The following is a 23359-nucleotide window of genomic DNA, read 5'->3' on the forward strand; positions in this document are numbered from 1 at the left end:
TAAGAAAGAAGAAGATTCGAAAGAGGATTCCTTGTTAGCGTATTTGATGAAATCGCCACCCCCTTATGCACAGGGTGCTACAGCCCCTGTAGTTCCTCCTGTTGTTCCAGCGGCTGCGGGTCAGCCCGTTGTTAATCCTACATTTGTCCCACCACCTGTCCTTGCTCCTATTGCCCCTGTACCTGTACCTCCTCAATCTGTTATTTCTGTTACCCCGACTACCTTGTCTGTTTCTACTATGCCTTCCTTCGCTTCTAACGTTGTTGCTCCCGCTCTTCTTTCTTCTTCTCCTTCTGTTCGTAATCGTATCCCTAACACTGTTGCTACCCTTTATTCACCGCTTTCTGGTCAGTTATTCCCGTCCGATACTTCTGAAACTCCTCAGAGACGGAGTCAGATCCCTAGTGGAAGGGAGAAAGAGACATTAGTGACCATGGCACATAGATGGATAAGACACCCTGCTAACTACACTCCACGCGTGGTCTTCGACACGTTTTCTCAGTTTAATGAGCCTACGCAGAGATTCATGTTCGAAGAAATGTGTAACTTTTTGAGGGAAGAATGGTATAACGATGATCTAGATAACGTACCGCCCGATGTAACTGAACTTCAGAGCCACTTTTCGAACGGTATGATTGTAGGTGGAGATGTACGACGTGCCTTGGAACGTTTGTTAGCGTTCAGATCCACAGTGCATTCTCGAGTGTCATTTGATGATGCCACTGAGAATTGGAAAGCGGCTCCTGGTCAGTATCCTATGAGAGAGGTTCCGCCACTTTGGGTGCCTGGTGATCCGCAAGCTAACCCTGCGGTTTTACCGCATTTTCGAAGAGTGTGGATACACCTCCCATGGAAACGATCGGAAGTTTTGCAAGTGAAGCAATCCTTACCTGATCCGCGTAAGAATCCGGCTGGTTATTATAAGGAGCTATCCCAATTGGTGGACGCTTCTGTTATGAACCTTCCCGACATCGACATGTTGTTTGGTAATGTTGTACCACAACAAGTTTGGGCAAAAATTTGTCAAGCCAACCACGCAAATGAGTTAGGTGGTGATTGGGCCGCACTGATAGCGGCTGATGCATTACAAGTCGGTGGGGCTAAGCCTGAGCAGTTGATCTTGGATTTACCTCAGAAAATCATTACGCTCATGAAAACTCTCATGCCAGCGATGAAGGTGAACTGGGATAAGTTATCAGCTTGTAAGCAAAAGAAAGACGAGAGTGTCTCGGATTTCTTCACAAGGTTTGAGGAAGCGTTTGTCGACCACAGCGGTCAGGACATGGGCGCTGAAGGATGCCAGCGGTTATTTGTCGACAAGTTCGTGTCGAATTTGTTGCCTGAGCTATGCAACAAATTGAAGAATTCTGAAAGTGCGTGGGCTGTTTCAACCACTGCACAGATATTAGCAACGGCTCAATACTATGAGAATAGGGAAAAGGAAGAAAGTGATCGTGTAGATAAGAAAACGAAGGAGCTCAAAACAAAGGTTTTGTTGCAGCAAGCGTATCCTCCATGATCAAACCAAAATGACTCACAACAGCAGTATCGACCGCGAGCACAGCCTGATAGGATGCAGCCGCGCTCTGACAACTCTGACTATAGATCTTCACTTGGGTATAATCAGTGCGCATATTGTAAAAGAGAGGGACACATAAAATATGATTGTCCTGTTTTACATGACCGTCTAAATGGTGTGTCGACACGAGGAAACCGTGGTGGTGGTCCCCAACAAGCATCACGAGGTAGAGGTCGTGGTTCACCCCAAAATCAGATTGATCGCCATCAAAATCAATCGGATACGAATAATTGTTTTGACCAGCGAAATGCTAGGTCAGTTCGATCTGCACAATATAATGTGGACGATTATTACGTAGAACATGAGACTGTTGCAAACGACCAATACTAGGACAGCCACCGACAAAGAGAGGGAGTAGTATCAGTTCTGGTTGATCAGAGTGGGCCTTACGTTGCAGTGGCTACATCGGGCATAGTTGAGCCTTTTCTGTTAGACACTGGTGCGACGAAAAGTTCCATCATGCATTCGAAACTCCCTGGCGCACCTTTGTCTGGCTTAACGAACGTTTCCGTTGGATTCTCTGGCGCCCCTGTTAGCAACCCCGTCTCTAGTCCTTTGCCCCTTACGATTGGCCCTCGTGAGCTGAAGGCTCCACTGATTCTATCTACCGGCTGTGGTGAGAATCTTTTGGGTCTGGATTTATTGAAACGACTATACGCGACTTTGTATTGCTCTCCTGAAGGAGTGGAGCTTACATTAGGTCGGAGAGTTATCTCTCCCATGTACTTGTCAATCGATAAATTCCCACCGGAATTGAGTTCCCTTCCTGCGTCTCTATGGGCCACAGGTCCCAATGATGTGGGTCTGTTAGACATTCCACCTTATGTGATTCAATTGAAACCAAATGTGCGATTACCACGTTTACCTCAATATCGTATCTCTCTTGATGGTGAGCGAGCGCTGTTGGAAATCGTTCATGATCTAATTAAGAAAGGTGTGGTTGAAGAAACTCGTGGAAACGTGTGTAATAGCCCTGTATTGCCTATTTTGAAACAAACTGACCCATCCAAACCTCTGGTGTATCGTTTCGTAATAGATTTGAGAGAAGTAAATAGAATAGTGATTCCACAATTTCCCGTGGTCCCTGATATCACGGCCTTGTTGACTCTGATTCCGGCTTCTGCCTCCTGGTTCACGGTGATCGATCTAAAGAATGCTTTCTTTAGTATCCCGATTGCTGAGGAAAGCAGAGACCTATTCGGATTCGCGTTAGGTGGTCGCAGTTTTAGGCTAAAACGAGCTCCACAGGGCTACTGTGAGAGTCCGTCAATCTACAGTCAAGCACTTAAAAGTCAGCTAGATGCCTTTGTTTTACCGACGGGTGCGGCTTTGATTCAATACGTTGATGACCTTCTAGTGGCAGCTGATACAGAAGCTATTTGCAAAACGGCTACAGTATCATTATTGCATTATCTGCATGACTTACATCACAAAGTTTCACCTTCTGTTGTCAAGAAGTTACCTATTTAGGTCACTTATTGTCAAAAGAAGGGAGAAGGTTGACCCCAGAGAGAATCGCAGCGATTTCCCGAATGACTGTGCCAAAAACTCAGAGAGATGTTCGTGCCTTTTTAGGTATTACGTCCTACTGCAGACAATGGATCCCAAATTTTTAATTGATGGCGAAACCATTGATAGCCCTTACGTGCAAGGATGTTTCATCTCCTTTGCCTTGGACTGAAGAGTGTCAGAAAGGTTTTTCTGAATTGCGTGATGCGTTGTGTTCGGCTCCTGTGTTGGGTACTCCTGATTACAGTAAGCCGTTTACACTATACGTTCACGAGAGAGATGGCTGTGCGTTGAGTGTTCTGACACAACCTTTTGGCGGCAAACAACGTCCATGCGCCTATTTTTCTTCGACTTTAGACCCAGTAGCTAGAGCCTTGCAGAGTTGTTTAAGAGCAACAGCGGCAGCTGCGGCATCCATTCGACAGTCCGCAGGTCTAGTCATGGATAATATGCTTACGGTAATGGTCCCGCATGCAGTTGACACTCTTTTGAACCGAACGAAGGCTCAACATTTGACGAGCGCAAGATTGTCTGGATATGAGTTAACGTTACTGGCCAGTCATATACGGATAAAACGATGTAATGTGTTGAATCCATGAACATTGCTGCCGATCGACACGGAGTCAAGTGGTGAAGCACTACATGACTGTTATCTTCGAACTGAAGAGGAAACAAAGGGTCGTATTGACCTAAAAGATACTCCATTGGTAGATCCCGATGGTACTTTGTACGTGGATGGTTCCTGTTTTAAGTTGCCGAATGGTGATGTGACGACTGCGTATGCTGTAGTAACATTGAGTACGATTGTAGAAAGCGCAAGATTGAGTCAGAATTCGGCTCAGGCTGCTGAGTTGATCGCCTTGACAAGAGCGTGTGTGTTGTCTAAAGATAAACGGGTGAATGTGTTTACAGATAGCCAGGATGCTTTTGGTGTGGCCCATAGTTTTGGGCGATTGTGGAGAGAAAGAGGATTCCTTACGTCGCATGGCACGAAGATTCAGCATGGTCAGCTTGTGAATGACCTTTTAGATGCACTCACATTGCCTAAACAGGTGGCCGTAATTAAATGTAGTGCGCATCAGAAAGTGACGGATGATGTGGGTCGTGGTAATGCGTTTGCGGATGAGACGGCTAAAAAGACAGCTAGGGATTTGACGAATCGAATGTATGTTACGAGTTCAGTGAGATGGCCAACTGAGACTAGTATGTGCGAAGACACAATTGAGAGTGTGAAAGGAATACAGAATGAGGCCACCAAGATGGAAAAGACTAAATGGAAAGAAAGCACGGGAAGATTGGATGAGAACGGATGTTGGGTTGATTTGTCAGAAAAACAGAGATGGATGTTACCGGATGCATATGTGCTCGCTGTCGTTACAATGGCTCATGGTACAGCACACATCAGCACGAAAGGTATATGCAAGTTGTTGTCTCATGTATGGAAGAATGATGGGATTACTAAGTGTGCAGAGAGAGTGGTTAAGAATTGTATGGTGTGTTTGATGCACAATCCCGGTAAGGGCACTCCCACTCCCTCTGGCCATTTGGCCCCTCCTTCATGCCCTTTCGAAGTTATCCAGTTGGACTTCATCCACCTGGAGAGATGTAATAACTTGAAGTACGTGTTGGTTGTGGTATGTGCCTTCTCCAGATGGATTGAGGCTTACCCCCTTAAGGACAATACTGCCTTATCCACGGCAAAAATTTTGCTCAAAGAGTATTTTCCCCGATATGGAATGCCTCGGGTTGTATGGTCGGACAACGGAAGTGAGTTCGTGGGAAGTGTGATGAAAAGTGTATGTCGTGGCCTCGGTATAAATCAAAAATTTCATAGTGCAAATCATCCACAATCAGCGGGCTTGGTGGAAGGATACAATGGCACCCTAAAACTAAAACTGGCTAAAATTCAGGCAACAACTGGTTTATCATGGCCTGACGCTTTGCCACTAGCTCTCCTATCGACCAGGGCAACTGTACACTCACGAGTAGGGCTTAGCCCATATGAAATTGTGTTCGGCCGTAGTGCTAATATATGGGGAGTCCCAAGGCCTAAGGAGTTTGATAGAATCGAATATCCAATGTTGATTGATTATCTTCATGATCTGACTGCTAAATTGAGTTTGATTCATCAACAGGTCTTTGAGGCTCTGCCGTCACGAACAGAGGGTCCTGGTCATCGGCTCCAACCAGGGGACTGGCTCCTTGTCCGCAATTTCGGACGAAAACGGAACCTTGAGCCGAGATACGTGGGACCATACCAGGTGCAACTAGCAACAAGGACGGCAGTTCGGCTGGAGGGACGGAAGCACTGGGTACATGCTACCCATACCAAAAAGGTCCCGCTTCCTTTGCCGTCGGACACTTGGATGAGAAGAGGTTTTTCTTCATCTGAAACTGACGCTCCACAACGTTTTGTCCCATTCAGCGAAGCTCAGCTTGTATCTGACACCCTTGTTGATTCCCCTCAAACATTTTCCTTTCCGTCAACCCTGGAGAATTCAAGTGCTGAACAATCATCTGAACAATCGGACACTCATTTGCCATCCAATCCACTATTTGAAGATCAGACTCGCCCTGGAAGCAGCCGATACTTTCTTCGTCCACGTACAAGCCACGAATAAAAAGATTTTTGTTTTATAGGTTTCACATTTGCCCTGAACATAGTGGACATTGTATATTGTGTACCTTTTTCCTTTTCGAACAGCCAAGAACATTATAATAAATTGAATGCTCAATTTAGCTAAAAACCTATCATCCAGGTTGGCCGTAGGGCCGTGCGGGTACTTCCTTCTGTTTAGCAGCTATCGACACTAGGTCGGTTTCCTTTGTCGATTTCTGGGAACTCCTGGGAATTGATAATCGCTACTCAGAACGAAGTGCGTCAAGAACGTCGCGGACGGTCGTTAGGGGATGGAATCGTCATTTGAGCTGTAGAAGAGAGATAAAATGTTGGCGCAAAGATTGGCATTAGAAAAAATGTTTCGTACAAAATGGTTTTTTCTACAGGTTTTCATATTATTCCTGACTGTATCTATGTTACTGGTGGGGGGAGTATATTTTGGGTCCAAATTCTTACTGCTTTCTACAATACCTACTCTTCCATCTCATGATCTAAATTTCGTTTCAACTGTTTCTCCGCATTCCTTTCATTTTCTGCCTCAACACGAACAAGCCAGACGTGCGGAATTTAGAAACAACTCCTTTATTCAACTTTTGCATCAGCATCAGTTAGTGGTAAACACTACCAATTGTTGGGTGTGTGGGTTAATGCCACATACCATGGATAAGGGTATTCCGTATTTGGTTCTTCCATATAGTTCCCAAGGGTCAGCTCGAGCATTGCAAACTATGTTCCGTAGCGCACTAGATTCCTACCCCCATCGAGAACCACGCTCAGGAAACTCTGGTCCTGGCCCGTACCACAAGACTCTGGCGAGAGCTATTGCTGATTTAAATAGAGATATTTTTGACGCATCGCTTATCCCAGAGGAGGAGGTGCGAGCATATAAGGAACTAAGTGAGGCTGAGTATAGCTTATCAGTGGGTGATAGGCAGCTTAAAAGCTCATCACCGATATGGATAGTACCTCACCTTGGTAACTTCTGTCTGAAAGGTCTTGGTCGAAATCCGAGAGCTCAGTTTGGGGAGAGTGCGTGTACTGAGACATATGTCTTACCAACGCTCTCGTCCCCTGTCTTCTTAACTGCCAAGGGTACCTATTTTGTATGTTATGATCGAGCCTATACGTGGTTACCCCATGACTTCTCGGGTACCTGCTATATTGCAAATCTTTTGCCTCCAACTTTCACTGTTGCCTCAGATTACCACAGAACTAGAGTCGTGAGAGGTGTTGTTGACAAAGAAGATACTGCCGGTCAAGAAGCAGGAGACTTCTTTAAGGGTTTCCTACCGTTTTGGGGCCCTATGGTCAATAGCAGGAACCTGAGGCAGTTAACTCGTGTAGTGGAATCAACTGCCAACATAACTGCAAGTGCCCTTGGTAATTTGACGGCCGAGCTTCAGGCGGATAGACTGATGACGTTACAGAACCGTATGGTTCTAGACGTTGTTCTAGCAGATAGAGGTGGTGTTTGTAAGGTCATCCATTCGAGCTGCTGCATATTCATACCTGATAACGCTCCAACGGTTTATCAAGCCATCTCTAAGTTGCACAAAATTTCGGAGTCCATACACATGGACGAAGGAAATTGGACGCTTCTGGGATGGTTTTGGGGTCTGATGTCGACTTGGGGTTGGAAAATTCTGATGATCATAGGGGTTGTTGTGACGTTCCTGTTCACGTGTTGTCTTTGTGTACAGTGTGGTCCTGCCTTATGTGGCCTTTGTGCTACAACGTGTATAAGAAGGCCACCTGTTACCAGAGAGGCATTGATGGATAGAATAATGTATCAGCAACATCTAAATGATCTGATGAATATCGAGATCGATTATGATTCCGACTAGTGCTTGCCTACATGAGGGCAAAAGGAGCGTCTGTGGTTCCGTAAAAATTATTACGACGTTTTGGGCATTACCGAATATGGACGAGTTTGGTATCCGCGAGCCGTAAATGGCGAGTTCAGTAAGTGTACGTATTTTCGCTGCACTACCTGGAAGGGTTCACCTAAATTACTTGGTTCTTCATCTGAACCCTCGGGTTCCATTTTAGATACGGCATCCATTTTGTTTCTTGCCCTCACGTAGTCAGCGAGCAGGTAACTGTTCGCCCCCTGACCCTCTAGTTCCCAAGCCTTGCGGAAGACGCATACTCCTTTCATGCGTCTTTATGGCCGGAGGAATGACACAGCGAAGGCAGATGACTCAGCTTGCAGGTAATCTGGTCGTGCCGGTCTATTGTGACAGCCGTGCAGGCGATGGGATCCAGCTCTTTGATCCTACGATCATGCCTCCGATATTTCCCCCACACTCTTTTCTCTACACGTGTCTGACTTCCTTGCAGCTGCTCTTGTCTTTTCTTCTTGGTCATTTACAACTCTAATGGGTGTGCCTAATGGTGGGAAGATGTACTTTTACAGTTGGGAACCGGCATTGCTGCTGTAATTATGTTCCGGGATTCTGAACACATGAAAGCGACCCTTTTGAAGTTTACTGTGGGAACTGAATTGTAATCTTTTGTTCACATGTTGTGCAATGGCAACATTTTGTATAAAAGAGAGCGACCCACATATGCAATTTGAAGCAGACTCGCAGAACCTACATGCCGATGTACTTCTAATGACTCTTGTTTCCCTGCAGTAAATAAACGCTGATCTTTGACGCCGAAGGAAGTGTCCCGTGTCTCTGTCATTGTGCGCCGAAACAGGTATCCCATGAAGGTTATAGGTGTTGTTCCCTGGCACCGCTGGTTCTGTTAAAAGTCCAGTCCTTCAGTGATGGTGTCTGAAATGGGTGCAGTTACGGTGGCAGCGCCTTAAATCGGCTGCGCCGTGCACAACAAAGGAATTGGCGGCTTCGGAGCGACGCTAGTCCGCGCCGAAGTGCAAAGAGGTAGCGTTAAAAATAGAGCTGTTAAAATATATACAGATTTTAAAATACACGTACTTCGTATTTCAAGAGCGTGCAGTAAGGCAGTAAACAGAAAAGAGCTGAGAGCCCCCGGCTTCCGCCTCAGGGGAGAATATGGCAAATATCACAGCTATAGTATGTGACGCCCCTTAAATATACTGGGAGGGCGGGAGGCGTCCAACAACTGGACCGCAACCCTTCCTCCCAGCAAGATGGTGTCTGAAATGGGTGCAGTTACGGTGGCAGCGCCTTAAATCGGCTGCGCCGTGCACAACAAAGGAATTGGCGGCTTCGGAGCGACGCTAGTCTCGCGCCGAAGTGTAAAGAGGTAGCGTTTAAAATAGAGCTGTTAAAATATATACAGATTTTAAAATACACGTACTTCGTATTTCAAGAGCGTGCAGTAAGGCAGTGAACCGAAAAGAGCTGAGAGCCCCCGGCTTCCGCCTCAGGGGAGAATATGGCAAATATCACAGCTATAGTATGTGACGCCCCTTAAATATACTGGGAGGGCGGGAGGCGTCCAACAACTGGAACGCAACCCTTCCTCCCAGCAAGATGGTGTCTGAAATGGGTGCAGTTACGGTGGCAGCGCCTTAAATCAGCTGCGCCGTACACAACAAAGGAATTGGCGGCTTCGGAGCGACGCTGGTATCGCGACGCCGGAGGCGACCCCTGTTTCTTTTGCTGCTTCCCCTGATTTTTATTCTTCCAATTCTGTTTTGGAAAATTTGGATGGTTGTCTTTAGTAGACTTTGCTATCTGAGTCTGCGGTTGAGTTGCCGTTTTAGCAAAAGGCTTAACACCCAAACTATTGCGGCCAATGGTCTTATAAGCCTCCGCAATAATTCATGGTAACGCTCGGGGTTTGTCGACGTCTTGGACAAGGCGCAAAGCATTCGACACCTGAAAGTTAACCGCATCTCCCTTTACATTACAAAAGATGAGATCAGCAACTACGTCAAACACTCCAACGAGCCTCATTCTCAACTCGACAGCCGCCTCCGCACTGTGCTCATCCGGAACATGCTTGATCACAGAGGGCAAGACATTCACAGACAGCGCGCAGAAATACTTCGCATATTCTGCTGCAAATACTTTACCCCAAATCTCACAATCTGTTAACTCTGGCAATAAGTCTTTCTGCAAACTAATTGTGAGAATCCTGTGTTTTTCCACAGGAGTGGTATTAGGAAACACTGCTTCCAGTTGGTCAAATTTCTCAGCATGACAATAAGGCATATCGTACTTAGTTTGAGGGTGCTTGCCCATTACCGAATTAACCGAATTAACCATGAATGGACTAATCTACATCCCGGCCGGTCCAACTTGTTCCGCTGCAAGAAACATATTGAACCAAAGCCCTATGTACCCCAACAAAAGAGGTATAAAGTTGACACAAGTCGTCAATCGGGGCATTGAGATAACGTGGATATGGTGTGAACCCGGCTAAGACTGGCCAAGTTGCCCCAGGAATTGACAAGCGACCTAACCGAACCGGAGTTACGGTGTGGGGGAGGGTGCCATACAACCAAATACGGTGCTGCCATTGCAAAATTGGAATCTCTTGTTTCCTATATGGAGTATAGTTCACAGGAATCGCAGTGTGAGTGTATGTATGAAATGTATCCTCATCTGCATTTATTGCAGGAAACGTGACCCAAGAGTAGAAAAGCTCAAAGGAGAACGCCGAATATGCACTCACCACAAAGATAACAGACATACCATCGTCTGGTACTCCAAACTGCGTCAGATGACGCCGGAGCGCTGTCCAACTATGCTGAGCTATGTCAATATCACCCATGAGGACATAGAGAAGAAAAACAATTTATATAAATTGCAGTACAACAAAGGGTAGTATTCAAAATGTGAACCTTTTCATAAATCTCATGCTTGAATTAACCTATAACACATTCATATAGGTAGGTTAATCCGTCACGCATGTTAACAGGAAAAGGTGTTGAGGGTATTGTGGACAGATACGAGCACTAATCAAGACTTTGGGCGCCATGTTGCGGGAATTCTGCTCATGCACAGAACTATGCGCAGGAAACCAGGACCTCAGTGTATTGTGGTGTACCAAAAATCCACCTCAGTGCCCAGAACCCCTATCCGACTAGCAACAGTGTCTCATTCATTCTCCATACTACAGCGAAGCTACCAATGAACAAGCGACTTTGGGACCTCTCAGGAATAGTGGGAATCAAGAACACTCTTTTGTTTTTATTCTCATAAATGTCCACAACGTGAGCAATCAGAGACACGGTATAGTTTAAAATGTTTATTTCAACTACGTGCTCTAAGATGCAGTATATTTGCTAACATAAGTAAAAAGATGCATAAAATCAATACAATCAACATTGTTACAATTCCATAAAATACAGAGGGAGAAATCATATTATAATGATAGTGGAACCAGGTCTATAGCGCCTTGTGTACCACCCTCCCCTTGCTAGGAGCTAGGTATTATAATAATAGAAGATCTCTAGGTTAAAACCGGGAACCCCATACCTCCAAAGTCAGGTGAAGTGAATCGCATCCCAGATCAGCAGAGCTCTTTGTTGATTGAAAGGTTTTTCCCAAGTGCTAGACTCATGCATGCAGTGCAATATTAAAAGCACCTGAGTTTCAGAAATGAGCAGCTGTGTTTGTGTTGTGTTTAGAGCGTGGGCCGATCAACCTGCATCAACAGCATACATTGTTATTTTAACCTTGAACACTTTGTGCAGACTTGAGGTCGCAGTGTGAGTCTGGAGATGTGAAAAACAGATCGTTCTCATGTGAAGGAAAAGCAAGCAGTTTGTCTTTATAAAAACAGAGATGTAGTGTCGTGTGCAAAAGCAGCAAAATTGCGTTTTCGCAACTAACTCACTTATGCTAATATAGTAATGTGTGCAGGCAGAATCATATTCATCCCTACACTTTTACAGGTAGCATGAACAGGAACACTTGGATGTTTTTCTTTGCAACTCTTCATCGCCAAATAAAAACCACCAGTGCTTCTTTTCTTTTATTTCACATTGTGCTAGTCTCCCAGTGGATCTCCTGTTATATCACGTTTTTTTTCTATGTGTACCGAAGTGAACAATCACTGGGAACAGACACTTTTATTATTCTACAAATCTTTGGTTTTCTTCATTTCTTCTAGTCTACTCTTCATTCATCTGGTATTTGAATAACACACATAATTATATATTTGTTCCTGTAATTCCTTCATCTCACAATAACTGCACTGTTCTGCTCCTGTATATGTCCTCAGATGAGTCAATATTATTGTTAATGTTCTTAAGTTCTTTTTAAATTCACTGCATCTCTAGGATTATTTCTAAGTGAGTTAAATGAAGGTGTGCGTTCGCTGAGGCTATTTAGGATCAGGAATTGACAAAAGCTCGTCACACTTTTAGTGCAATTGTAAGGTTTACCCCAGGTGTGTTCGCAATTGACAAAATCACTTCTGACATTCATTGCAATGCTCTTTTTTACTCTGTGTGTGTTAGTTGATGTATCCATAGGTTTAATAACTGACAGAAGATATTCACACATTCACTGCACCTGAAAGGATTTTTCTCTGTGTGCATTAACTGATGAATCCTTAATGCAGAAGATTTCCTAAAGGTACTTCTACACTCACTACAGTTGTACGGTATTTACAGAGTGTGTGTAAGCTGATGTCTATATAGGCTTGATAATTGACTACATTTATTCACACATTCATTGCCCTTGAAGGCTTTTCTTCTGTGTGTGTTCGCTGATGCCTGTTTAGGATTGATAATGGACTACAGCTTTTCAAGCATTCATGGCATTTAAAAGATTTGTTTCCCCTTTGTGAGCTCGCTGATGATTTCTTAATGCTGAAGAGTAAATAAAACTACTGCCACACTCACTGCAATGGTAAGGTTTTTCCCCAGTGTGTATTCGCTGATGTCTCTGGAGGCCTGTTAACTGACTGAAGCTCTTTACACATTCACTGCAATGGTATGGTTTTTCCCCTGTGTGTATTCTCTGATGTGTTTGGAGGTTTGAAATGCGACTGAAGCTCTTTACACATTCACTGCAATGGTATGGTTTTTCCCCTGTGTGTGTTCGCTGATGTCTGCGGAGGTTTGAAATGTGATTGAAGCTCTTTACACATTCAGTGCAATGGTATGGTTTTTCCCCTGTGTGTGTTCGCTGATGTGTTTGGAGTTCTGCTAATGTACTGAAACTCTTGGCACATTCACTGCAATGGTATGGTTTTTCCCCTGTGTGTATTTTCTGATGTACGTGTAGCTGTGAAATCTGATTGAAGTTCTTTGCACATTCCTTGCAATGGAATGGTTTTTCCCCTGTGTGTATTCTCTGATGTCTGTGGAGGTTTGAAATGTGATTGAAGCTCTTTGCACATTCCTTGCAATGGTATGGTTTTTCCCCTGTGTGTGTTCGCTGATGTGTTTGGAGTTCTGCTAACGTACTGAAACTCTTGGCACATTCACTGCAATGGTATGGTTTTTCCCCTGTGTGTATAATCTGATGTACGTGTAGCTGTGAAATCTGATTGAAGTTCTTTGCACATTCCTTGCAATGGTATGATTTTTCCCTTGTGTGTATTCTCTGATGTCTGTGGAGGTTTGCAATGCGATTGAAGCTCTTTACACATTCCTTGCAATGGTATGGTTTTTCCCCTGTGTGTATTCTCTGATGTGTTTGGAGTTTTGCTAACGTACTGAAACTCTTCACACATTCACTGCAATGGTATGGTTTTTCCCCTGTGTGTATTCTCTGATGTGTGTGGAGGTTTGCAATGTGATTGAAGCTCTTTACACATTCCTTGCAATGGTATGGTTTTTCCCCTGTGTGTATTCTCTGATGTGTTTGGAGTTTTGCTAACGTACTGAAACTCTTCACACATTCACTGCAATGGTATGGTTTTTCCCCTGTGTGTATTCTCTGATGTGTGTGGAGGTTTGCAATTTGACTGAAGCTCTTTACACATTCAGTGCAATGGTATGGTTTTTCCCCTGTGTGTGTTCGCTGATGTGTTTGGAGATGTTTTAACCGACTGAAGCTCTTCACACATTCATTGCAATTGTATGGTTTTTCCCCTGTTTGTATTCGCTGATGCTCTTTTATGGTTTCTATTTGGCTAAAGTTCTTGACATATTCAGTGGAATTGCACGATTTTTCTCCTGATCGTGTTTCCTGAAGGGTCAGCATAGTTAATAAACTACTTGCGTTATTTTCACATTCCCTGTATGCGTGTTATATTTTGGACGCTTGATTTCCGATTTAACAATAAAATACCAGGCTCACTAAATACCTGCCACATTCATAATATCAGTAAGGCTTCCTTGTGGGTGATTGCATCTTCAGATTGGATAATGGCTTTGCATGCTTGCGGGTAAAGCTTAATCTTCCTTCCGGTAGGTGCTAATTGGGACAATACTCTGTACTTCAGAGAGCAGATCTCCGCTTTCCTTTAGCGCCTTCAGTTGTTAGGCTCCACTTCGTTGTGCTTTTCCCTGGTGCCTGTGGTCTGGCTGGAAAGAGTTCACAATACACTGAGAGCCCTGAATGGTGGTCTGTTGCCAGTTTAGATAGCGAAGCACTGCTCTAGCCATATCATGATGGTGAAGCGACTCGTAATGTGTACAGCTACTCCAAAGAGTGTCCCGGGGCAAAGCACAGGTCAGAAAAGAAAGTAAATCAGTTTGTTTCAAACATGGACAAAAAGCCAAGTTTTCAACATTTTTTTAAACATTATCATGTTACTAAGAGCTCAAAGCTGATGAGGGAGTTTGTTCCAAGCTATGGATCCCAAATAGACACAAGACCTTCCTCCAACTCTCATACCAGCCTCATGATCAAAGCTGGTGTTGGACGCTTGTTTATACAGCAGGTGGTTTGTCAGTGTTGTTGTCTTGGTTTTGTTGAGGTCATTTCTTCATCTTGGGATGTCGAGGTGCAGATCTCAGACTCGGACACTCACTGAATTGCCTTTGACTGCTTCTTCCTGGATCTGTCCTCTGCCTCTGATTGCACTGATGTTTTTTGAGCTCCTTATTTTTGATAATTTTTGCTGGTTTGATGTGTTATCTTCATTATTCATAATCAATCGGTGCATTTAAGGCAAATTTTCTGTTGGAGGTAAAGAAATGCAATATTACTAAATGCAAATGTAATACAATGTGAATACACAATATTTAACCAGCTGGATAAGACATCTAGGGGCAGATTTATGAAGGCCTTGCACAGCCGGTGCGTCACTTTTAACATGGGAAAAAGTGACGCACCGGCGGCGCAGGGCCTTCATAAATCTGCCTCCTATTCTCTACCATATTTGAAATTTAGTAAGGAACATTTTACCATACATGGATATTTCATTAAAACTGCGGTTGAACATGTCACATCTTATTTACTTCTGAAAAGGCAGTGATTTACCATTGTTCAGAGTAAATTACTAAGGAAAGGGCAGCTACAGAGCACTCGTGCTGCAGGTACAGTTTTGGGTAGATACACATGGATAAGATTTCATTTAAACAGAACAGATTGTGGAAAAAGAGAGGAATCAGGAAGCGCTGCCGTTAATTCAGTTTCAGGAAGTATCTACCAAAGGTAGCTCTTCAGGAAGTGTATAACAAAGGTAGCTCTTCAGGAAGTGTATAACAAAGGTAACTCTTTATGAACTGTATAACAAAGGTAACTCTTCAGGAAGTATATATGATAAAGGTAACTCCGGGCATCTTTTTCCACAATGCTTTCCTGTTCACACTGGATCAGCTCAAATGCCAACCACCGCCTTTACCTTGCTTGTTACTAAAGACAGGGGTCCCTGTTTACACAGGGTGGTCACTCCTTGACCACGAGGGAGATGTCTTCAGTCTTCTAGTCGGTATAGAATGTCGAAGGTCCAAGAGTTTCATTTCAGAGTTTCGTTCCAGGATAATCTAAAGTCCTGGGGACACAGCACCTATCTTTATACTAAGAAAATGGGCTGGATTACCCACTAGGTCGCTCCTATGGGTACACCTGGGAAGGGGGTGGTTACACCCCTTACCCTTTGTCCAGTATCGCGCCAGAGCGGGGCTGGAGTGCCCCAGCAACTGGTTTGAACCGGGCTATGCATGGAGCATCTTGTGTGCCCCAGGCAGTGTCTGGAAAAGCATTGTTCCATTCAACTCACACTGCCCTAATACACTACAGGCTATCTGTGGAGGTCCTAGCACCTTCCTCGACAGGAAACCCATTGTCCAGGCCTCCCTTGCTGGACTTTCGTCCAACAGCAGGAGGTCAGACTCGTGTCTGTGGCAGCAGCATCCATTTTGTGATGCTGAAGCTCTGTTTAACTCTAACCGGGTAAAGCAGTAACATACATGTCTTTTCCCTCTAGAAGGGTGGAATGCTACCCCCCGCCGGAATTGGTGGGAGGGGGTAGTATTCCAAAGTGTTTGACACCTTACACCACATGTTTTGATAAAGCCACACCAAAGTTAGCATTTAACCGCGAGGATTATAATGCACTTAAGAATATATGGTATGGCTATATAATAGAACAGCTATGAGGACATGGTTTTGAAAGCTGCAGAGGGGCTCAGCTCATGCTAGGGCACCCTCTCACATAAAACCAAGCACTCTGCCTCGAGGATTGTCGAGGCCTACCATGGGAGTGACTTATAGGTGCATATGTGTCTATATAGAGGTAAGTGTAAGGTATACTATATCTAAGTAAGGGGTGATTACACCACCTTACTCAAGCTGAGTGATCAACCTGTGGTGTCAGTTTGGATGGCCAGCCAGGGGTGGCATAATACATGCTTCAGCCCATGGTAGGCCTTGGATGCACCTATGCCCTGGGTACCTATGGTACACTACACAGGGGCTCACAGAGGTGACCCAATCCCCAATCTGGTATGTACCTAAAGTACATGGAGTCCATTTTATAGGGAGAGCAGATAGCCTGGGGCCCTGAATAGCAGGATCCCAGGCCAACTAAGATGAAAACCAGCAAAACACAAGGCAAAAAGTTGGGGTAACCATATAGTCAGATATCCACCTTCCTACGTCCAGTGTCTTCTCAGTGTTGGAAATTATAAATTTTATTAACAGCACAATATTAACTCACCACTGCTGTGGCTTGCAGTCATAAGGCCATTATGAGCGGACTATGTTGTGTGCCAGAAAACCTGTGAATAGTTTAGCAAGAATGTTTGGGAGGGAGATTGGTCTCATGATGAGCAGGACTAGGGGGTTTGCCAAGGCCTGTGAATAACTGTTATTACTGTTTCTCTCGTGGTGTCAGTGGGCTTGTCTGTGTCCTCAGCTCTTTCAACAATGTTTGAAAACAAAACTAGTCAGATGATAGCTGCCAGGTGTACATGTTTTGCATATGTAGAATCACACACTAGTAACTGTAGTGCATGCATGGTTCACCTTGTCAGTTTGTGAGCAAGTGAGCATTCACGGACCCCAATCTGACTATTTATGACACTGGAAACAGTTAGAGTTTCACTTCAACAAAATGCTGGAGTAACTCTCTTTCCAGGGTAGGAAGAGAAATGGATCACCCTCTAAACGTGGTGGCGAGTAGTGCTATACGGTTCATAGCACCATTTATCTGGGGAAAACTGGGGAAATGGTACAATTCACTGGGGAAATGGCATGTGATGACAATGTGACATGACATTTCCACTAAACCTGCTTTTACACTTTTTTTTGAGCTGTCTGCGTTCAGTTTATTAAGGCCCAGGGTTTAGTTTCAAGTCAAGAGATAGTGCAGGATTAGACTAATTATAATGTCATAGATACCAACAAATGCCTTTAACACGTATGCCTTTACCCTGCAATGCCTTAAACACATATGCCTTTACCACGTAACACCTTTACCATGCATATGCCTTGACCATGCATAATGAAGGATTTACAAAAATGGCCCGGCCAGTAAAGGGTGGGTGCCCTTGAGCCCATCCAGGGCAAGCACATGATCAATGTTGAGGGCCCCCAAAGTCCCCATGACGTCAGCGGGAGCCAGTATTGTTCCTACCCGTAGAGAGCAGCTTAAAATCCTGTGTTCTACGGGCAGGAACAATTTATTCATATGTTTCTCTGCCCGCTTTATAAGCTGTGCATTGTGGGGAGTGTAAGTTATAGTTAGCCCAGGTAACTATAACTGCTCAGTTTCTACGGTTTTGAGTATGTAAAATCTGAACCTAAGTAAACGTCTCTGTAACCTTTGTTTTTTTCGGTGTATTTCTAAGGTTTTTGATGCTATTTCCAACCTATAACGTCTCTGTAAACTTCGTTTTTTTTCAGTGAAAATATCTCTCTCTCTCTCTCTATATATATATATATATATATATATATATATACATATATATATATTACCTACTGGCGGTCGCCAGTAGGTATATATAGTTAGGATTTTTTCTCTATGGGATTTTTGAAAATTCTATGTCTAATAACTTTGGCGTTTGTGGACGGAATTGGCTGAAATTTTCAGGAAAATGGAACATTTTGTTTCTGAGCAGCCCCTGGAAATTTGGGGGGGGTTCGTCAAGGGGGGGCCGAGAAAAAAGGGGGGTCCCAAAACGTGTTTTTAACATTGAGTTTTCCATAGGGCGGTTGGCCTCACTTTTAGCCCGAACGGCTGAATGAATTTGCACGAAACTTGGCAAAATTGTAGGGACTGGTAGCCCGATGTGCCTTTGCTAGGTCTCAATATATGTGCTCCAGTGGATTTTGAGAAATTAACGTTCAAAAAAAGATATATATCTGTAACAGCGGACCGGGCAGCGTTCCAGTTCGCGTACTTTTCGCGGTACGGAGCTTTGTGAAGCGAAGCTGATTGGTTCTCCGGCGTCTGTAAACATTCCAAACAGTCCGTAGCGGCCGCCATCTTGTCTCTCGGTAGGATCGAGAGACAAGAGGAGGCCAAAGCGAAGGGGCAAATGACCATAAGGGGGCATAGTAGATCCTAGCCGACCCCCTACGTTTGATGTGGAGGTTTTAAAAGGGCCCCGCGGGGCAAAAAAAAAAAATAATAATAATAATCGAACGGCTGAATGGATTTGCACGAAACTTGGCAAAATATTAGGGACTGGTAGCCCGATGTGCCTTTGCTAGGTCTCAATATATGTGCTCCAGTGGATTTTGAGAAATTAACGTTCAAAAAAAGATATATATCTGTAACAGCGCTCCGCTTCGCGTACTTTTCGCGTTATGGAGCTTTGCGAAGCTGATTGGTTCTCCGGCGTCTGTAAACATTCCAAACAGTCCGTAGCGGCCGCCATCTTGTCTCTCGGTAGGATCGAGAGACAAGAGGAGGCCAAAGCGAAGGGGCAAATGACCATAAGGGGGCATAGTAGATCCTCCCTGACCTCTTAGGTTTGATGTACCATTTTGCCAAGTTTGGTGTGGCGTCTGTAAACATTCCAAACAGTCCGTAGCCGCCGCCATCTTGTCTCTCGGTAGGATCGAGAGACAAGAGGAGGCCAAAGCAAAGGGGCAAATGACCATAAGGGGGCATAGTAGATCCTCCCTGACCTCTTAGGTTTGATGTGCCATTTTGCCAAGTTTGGTGTGGCGTCTGTAAACATTCCAAACAGTCCGTAGCGGCCGCCATCTTGTCTTTCGGTAGGATCGAGAGACAAGAGGAGGCCAAAGCGAAGGGGCAAATGACCATGAGGGGGCATAGTAGATCCTCCCTGACCTCTTAGGTTTGATGTACCATTTTGCCAAGTTTGGTGTAATTCCGTTCAGCCATTCAGGCTGTAGACGTATCTAAATGTCCTATGGAAAATTGCATGGGGAAAACACATTTGAAAGTGTTGAAATTTAGAACCAATTAAAATGTTACTTTGGTTTTGTATTTGTGTGTGATGAAAGTTAATTGGTTATGTATATATCTAAAATGAGAGGAAACCACAGCCATTTTGTGATACTACTGTCTGAGGTACATTTGTGAGGAATTTTTGGTGGTCAATTTCTGGTGTTTGATTTACACAGTACTAACACTTCTCCTACTTTTAAAAAGGTGAGTTGTTAATTTGTAAGGGGAACTATGTTGTACACTTGAAGATAATTTGAAAAATGTTTTCTGTTATTTATTTACAGCCCTTCTGTTATACTAAATACTTGATAAAGTTAGTTTTATATTATGTATTACTAAAAACGATAAATGAAAGTGATTATTTTTTTCTGCAATTTACAGCAAGCAATTTCAAAATAAAATGGCTCACAATGAAGAGACCGTGGCAATTTCTTTTGAATTATCCACTACATTTATTGAAATTGAGAGCACCAATAATGAAATATTGTCACAAGGAGGAGATGACTTGAATGATTTTTTTGATCAATCTGTTGATGGCGAATTTATCGAATGTTTGGAGACCATAGGGTTACAAGAATCATCATTGCAGACTTTTCATGAGGAGATTCCAGATGAGATGATTGAAGAGGAAATTCCTGATGAGGACATGTTACTAGTTCTTTCAAATTTTGAAAATTCAGAAGAATAAATTTATATTTAGAAATCAAAAATTGTTTGAGACATTATTCATTTTTATTTTTAATTTATGAGGTTGTAGCGAAGGGATTGTAGTATAAAATGAGACTTATAGTATAGAGTGCAACATTTTTATGTTACATGGTAAGTTTACTCATATTTACTTCCCTTCTCCCACTATATTATCTCCAATGTGTATTTGACATCTCTTCTTCATGTCCGGCCTCCTTTCTCTCACTGTCTGTCTCTGATGCATCTTATCTCTGCCATTTTGTGTAATTACAGAAGAGAGTAAAAAAAAATAGTTCGGAACGTGAAAAGGGGGCAAAGTAGAGTACCCCTCACCCCCTAGGCCTTCTCAGGCGGTCCCAAAAGGATCAGTTCCTGCTTTCCTGAGAGATTATGGTATGAGTTCCATATACCACAATAACTTGCATTACAACATGCAAGATATCTATCTCCTATTACCAACTTTTGGAGATATTCGCGCTAAGCGCGAATATCTCCAAAAACTAACACCTGCCCTGAGTAGTTCTTAGCCATGTTATCCAATGGGAGGTGGATAACATGGCTAAGAGCATTAGCTTGGTAATGCATGAATATCGCTGACTTTTTAGCGATATTCATGCATTGCGGCCGTTTTTTATCGCATTTGTGATAAACCTTGATAATAGCAAGGTTTATCTTCGATAATTTCTGACGATGCTTAGCGGTAAAAAATTCGTTGCTAAGCATCGTTAGCGATAAATATCGCTTAGCTTTGGTAATATGCACCAACATCTGTTAACGTTCGATTCGAAGGAAATGAGGAAGTGTTGAAAAACATTGTCTGCGCCATCTTGCCTTTTTTGAAATGCCACACTTTTGTCGTGCACGGCAGCCATTTTAGATGCCTTGACCAGACCCACTCTCTGCACGCTGTCGATTCGTAGCATGGCTCCCTACGCTCGCAAGCATCTTCCCCAGGCACTGGTCACCCCCGCTCTCTGTCTTATGCATGGGCAATAAACCTCCCCCCATCTACGCTGCTCTTCCCTGAGAATCACACTCTGTGCCCGCCCGACACCTCCCTTTCGCCCTATTCACTACCGCACCCTCTGACACTCCTCTTCCTCTGTGTCCGATTGTCCAGGCTATCAGCTAGCCCTGCAGATGTAGTTTATGGCCCCAGCTGTAAAGAATCACCCCTCTTCAAAGGAGTTATAGTAGATCAAGGCCCACACCCGATGAGATCCGTCACACCACACGTGTTCCTACTATCTGAAAACCATCCTGTATTGTGATTGGGGAGGGGACCGAGCCTGAAGCGGAAGATTCCAGGGATGACTCTTTGTACATCAAAGTTTTTACAATTATGTGTCATATTAAAAATATATAGCACTCCAACAAAGTAGTAGGATTATAAAACTTTAATAACTTATAAATATATACAACAAAACAAAAACAGTAAAAACATTTAAACAACGAAGAGACCGTGGCAATTTCTTTTGAATTATCCAATACATTTATTGAAATTGACAGCACCAATAATGAAATATTCTCACAAGGAGGAGATGACTTGAATGATTTTTTTGATCAATCTCTTGATGGCGAATTTATCGAATGTTTGGAGACCATAGAGTTACAAGAATCATCATTGCAGACTTTTCATGAGGAAATTCCTGATGAGGACATGTTACTAGTTCTTTCAAATTATGAAAATTCAGAAGATGTTGCCTGGGTGCCGCACTGATTTGGGTATCCGGCGTGGGGCGTCCCGGGGGGTGGATTGTCAGTAGCGGTCTGTTGTGCGAATAGTTCCAAGGCAGCAGAAAGTGCTGAAATCTGGATGTCACGAAGGTGATGTCTAGTAAGTTGCCGCCCAGCAAATAACGGCGTGGGGCGCCGCGGGGGTGAGTGAGTCCAGTAGGCACCACAGCTATACTTACCGGCATTGCAGAATTACTGCTGGGGACAATGCCTGTGCTGTAGCAGGGTCACAGCAGAAACAAAAAGGATTCTGTTGAAGATGTTGTTGGTTTTCAATTTGAAAACAGTTCTGGTGTCAACTGCTATGCTAATGTAGTGGTTAGTGTTTTGTTTTCTCTAGAAAATGTAAAAGAGGGGGAGGCAGTCCAAAGTTCCGGTAAAAGGGCAAAGGAAAGGATCGGTGGTTTGAACTATCAGTCAAAAAGGGGAGGGGGTGCAACAATTTTTCCTACCGGGTCACACTGTGCTTTCACCGGAACTGAGGTCTGCAGGATTCTAGTCATTCAAACTGAGGCTGGCGCCAGCATGGGAGCGCCGACGTCCCGCGGATACAGTTTCGTCACTCCACGGGCGATCATGGCAGTCATTCCTCATCGGGGGTGTCTGCGGGGGTCGGAGACTCCCGTGGCTCCTCTAGAATCTTCAAGGTCGTGGAGGACTACGGTGGTGGAGTCAACCAGTGACCGGGCCATTTCTTTATGCTGGGCCCGCTCTTGCCAGGTCGACCGCCATTTTGAGAGTTCGGTAGCTACTGGCGATCGCGGGGTCAAATGAGCGGACGGGCTCCACCCTGCCGGGCGAGACGTTGCAGCATCGCCACAGTGGAAGAACCCTTTTCCGGGCGCCTGGAGCGCTGAGGGTGCAGCTGGGAAGCCTCCACCTGGGGAGGCGGGAGAGGCCTGTTCGCACCGTCTCTCCCTCCCAGTGCACCCCCCGGCGTCTCGCTTGACATTTGTTATGGCCGGACCAGGCGATGAGGACGAGGGGGGGGTCGGCGGCATGTGCAAAAATTCCCCCCCAGTGTTGTCAAAGCCATTATTGAAGAAAGAAGAAATGTCCCGTCCGTCTTTGGGCCGGACCTCCGGTGGATGGCGGCCGGACGCCCTTTGCTCTGGCCCCATGAACGGGTTCCTTGGCTCATCGGCTCCAGCCGGATCCTTTTCCGGGCGCCTGGAGCGCTGAGGGTGCAGCTGGGAAGCCTTCACCTGGGGAGGCAGGAGAGGCCTGTTCGCACCGTCTCTCCCTCCCAGTGCACCCCACGGCGTCTCGCTTGACATTTGTTATGGCCGGACCAGGCGATGAGGACGAGGGGGGGGGGGGGGTCGGAGGCATGTGCAAGACATCCCCCCCCCAGGGTTGTTGCAGCAATTATAGAAGAAAGAAGAAATGTCCCGTCCGTCTTCGGGCCGGACCTCCGGTGGATGGCGGCCGGACGCCCTTTGCTCTGGCCTCATGAACGGGTTCCTTGGCTCATCGGCTGCAGCCGGATCCCGTCGGCCCCAGCCCCCGGCCGTTGGTGG

General features: G+C 44.7%; 1 protein-coding gene across 1 annotated transcript in view; it reads right to left on the minus strand.

Annotated features, from left to right (window-relative positions):
- Positions 1-23359, minus strand: part of LOC144805924 (uncharacterized) — a 223253-nt gene that overhangs the window by 156569 nt on the left and 43325 nt on the right. The window contains exon 2 of the mRNA XM_078672395.1: positions 12410-14728. Coding sequence (XP_078528521.1) covers positions 12410-13807 — 1398 coding nt within the window. The 5' untranslated portion in view covers positions 13808-14728. The remainder of the gene's footprint in view (positions 1-12409; positions 14729-23359) is intronic.

Source organism: Lissotriton helveticus, assembly GCF_964261635.1.
Source record: "Lissotriton helveticus chromosome 1_1 unlocalized genomic scaffold, aLisHel1.1 SUPER_1_unloc_33, whole genome shotgun sequence".
NCBI lineage: Eukaryota > Metazoa > Chordata > Amphibia > Caudata > Salamandridae > Lissotriton > Lissotriton helveticus.